The 3,105-nt window shown below is 44.9% G+C and overlaps 1 protein-coding gene across 1 annotated transcript in view; it reads right to left on the reverse strand.

Moving 5' to 3' along the window:
• Nucleotides 1–157, reverse strand: part of LOC138945845 (microfibril-associated glycoprotein 4-like) — an 18,513-nt gene extending 18,356 nt beyond the window's left edge. The window contains exon 1 of the mRNA XM_070317360.1: nt 1–157. This exon is cut by the window's left edge and continues 138 nt beyond it. Within this exon, the coding sequence (XP_070173461.1) occupies nt 1–157 (157 nt within the window).
• Nucleotides 158–3,105: the final 2,948 nt, after the last annotated feature.

The raw sequence follows: 3,105 nt of genomic DNA on the forward strand, positions 1-3,105 counted from the left end.
CAGCACAGTGTAGGTTGCTTCTCACGGGTGACTCAAAAAGAATATTTTCTGCATAAGCCTTGTTGAAACCAACGTTGATTTTACTTCTCGTCACGATAGTTGTAGCGTCCCCTGATACACATACTCCGACCAGGGCCGACAGAATTACTGCAATCATCTTTAACATCGAGGAGAGGCGATAAAGAACAACTCGACTATTGTAAAACAAGTACCACACCTAAAATCCGAACCAAGGAAGCTTAATCTACAAGCAGCTTCCTCTGAAGAGTACAGCAGAAACTCAGTTACAAACGAAGGACAAGTCTCGGATGGCTAAATCAAGACAAGATGATTTCTCCTGTTCAGATAGAGATCAAAGGATATTTACACACACCAGCATTGCCGCTAAAACCCCACAGGCAAGCCTGGCTTTAAAGACAAAAATCCAAAAACAAATAGACTGCCAACGTTCCAAAGGCAAAGCTTCGACTCACTATCTCGGACGTAGTAAGTGTGGCACGAGTGATGCGCACGAAAAAGTTACCATTCGGGTGGGAGCCAGCCGCGGGGTCGGATTGGCTGAAATCACAAACAAACCTCGATCTAAACCAATCCGACCAAGCGACTGCTTTCAAAGTAGTTGGTAACTTTCTCGTGCACAACATCCCCACTTTCCAACTGGAGGGATGGCCTTATTACATAATTATACAAGCTTGGCCAAATCTGAGATGGTGAGTCAAATTGTTTACACTGGAAGGACTGTGCCTTTAAAGACACGCATAACATTTAAAAAAAAAAACCCAATCAAAACAATAGTTAAAAGATATTATATCTTACCCTGCAAAGTATACCGAACTGAAGATTATTACTCTCTCTCTCTCTCTCTCTCTGCCTCTCTATCTCTCTCTCTCTCTCTCTCTCTCTCTCTCTCTCTCTCTCTCTCTCTCTCTCTCTCTCTCTCTCTCTCTCTCTCTAAAAAGCAGACCGCTGCTTAATCTATTACCTCGTTAAATAAGTCATTGTCATTGTCATTGTCTCTCTCTCTCTCTCTCTCTCTCTCTCTCTCTTTCTCTCTCTCTCTCTCTCTCTCTCGCTCTCTCTTTCTCTTATCCCCCCCCCCGAAGGAATTGCCATTGTCATTGTTTCTCTCTCTCTCTCTCTCTCTCTCTTTCGCTCTCTCTCTCTCTCTCTCTCTCTCTCTCTCTCTCTAAAAAGCAGACCGCTGCTTATTCTATTACCCTCGTTAGATAATGAATTGTCATTGTCATTGTGTCTCTCAAGCTCTCACAACCCCGTCTCTCTCTCTCTCTCTCTCTCTCTCTCTCTCTCTCTCTCTCTCTCTCTCTCTCTCTCTCTCTCTCTCTCTTTCTCTTATACCCCCCCCCCCGAAGTATATTGCATAGATAGGCAGTAAATAGCCTGCATAGGTAACACGCCACACTTTACTCTTAACAGAAAGTTTAGATGTTAGACAGACGTTTCCTCTTTCACAGCGTCTTTTTGTCCAAGATGCCTGCAGACTTGTTGTACACAACTCTCGCTTCTTATTGTGTTATATTCTGAGCGTTTACGTTCGTGTAAACATGTGATCCTTGAAACGTAGATACAAGATCTTAGGTGAAATGTTGACGAAATCGTTTGGTTTGTGACTAAGTTTTTGTAAAAATGTCGAATTTTACCTTAAACCATTAAATACTACCTCCGACGGACGAAGTGGCGCAGTGGTAAGACGTTGGCCTCGTAATCGGGAGGTCGTGAGTTCGAATCCCGGTCTCTGCCGCCTGGTGGGTTAAGAGTGGAGATTTTTCCGATCTCCCAGGTCAACTTATGTGCAGACCTGCTATAGTGACTTAACCTCCTTCGTGTGTACACGCAAGCACAAGACCAAGTGCGCACGGAAAATATCCTGTAATCCATGTCGGAGTTCGGTGGGTTATGAAAACACGAAAATACCCAGCATGCCTACCCAACGAAAGCGGAGTGAAGCTGACTATGCTCTCAGAGTATAGTGTGGGGACTTTTGTGTCCTGCCTTCTTGGAAGCAAACCATTGTGGGCGACCTTTGAAGTTTCGACTTTCATATCCTGACTTATCCCTGCAGAAACAAACTGTGGGGGAGGGGTGGGTGGGGGTCTGGTTGTCATGACCAGAATGTTCGGCCTTCTTGCATGAATATTCATAAGTACATGGGGTGGGTGGCGGTCTTGATGTCATGTCTTTCATGTTGTGCCTTCTTGTAGAGATAACTACTGTGGAGGATGCAATGCGCAGTTCTTCGTGGGGCAACAGGAAGTGACGTCACAATGTAGCCAGCAGGCCCTGACCGCGGTAGGAAGACCCCTGTTCACATGTGAGCAGACTGTTGTTATTGTTACATTTATTGATTTTGTGTCGAGTCTTTCTCGATGTCATATTGCCTGTGGAAAATTAAACGTATACATGACAAAGACGGGCAGACAGACAGACAGGCAGACAGACAGACAGACAGACATATAGACAGGAAGGCATGCGGACAAAACAAGTCGACAGACAGACACACGCACGCGCATTTACGTCGTTGTTATTATTCCGTATCACTGTACAATTTCACTCCTTAGTGTAGCCCAACGAATGGTTGTGATGCGTTCACAGCTTGTTGACGTACAAGCATGTGCTTGTCACACTTCGCTTTCAGCCTTTACCGCTGGCTGGCCAAGCTGCACGCAGCACCATCGAAAAAGAGAGCAGCTTTTCGTAAGTCTCTCCCTGCAAGTTAGCCTCGCCACAACAAGTCGTATACTCCTTATTGTAATTCCATTAACATGCTAAAACGGATGTTGCTGCCCTAGATGCTAACCGGTATAACGGGAAGTGAGTAAGTAAGTAAGAATAAGCTAAACGGATGACTGAATACATTTCTCAAACGAACTGTCCATGCATCAACATGTTTTGCATTTAATTTGTCTGTGTGGTAAATCAGTTTCTCTACATTTCAGCTGACATGAGCCAAACTCAAAGCATCGGAGGTTGTCCGTATAACCAGATTGTGCGGTGCGATTATTCCCCTTGTCGAGTGTCTTCGTGTGCCAACTACCCCCAGGCTATGTGCAGGTAAATCACAGTAACCGGCTAGTAGTAGTAATAGTA

The sequence above is a fragment of the Littorina saxatilis genome, linkage group LG13 (genome assembly GCF_037325665.1).
Source record: "Littorina saxatilis isolate snail1 linkage group LG13, US_GU_Lsax_2.0, whole genome shotgun sequence".
In the NCBI taxonomy this organism is placed as follows: Eukaryota; Metazoa; Mollusca; class Gastropoda; order Littorinimorpha; family Littorinidae; genus Littorina; species Littorina saxatilis.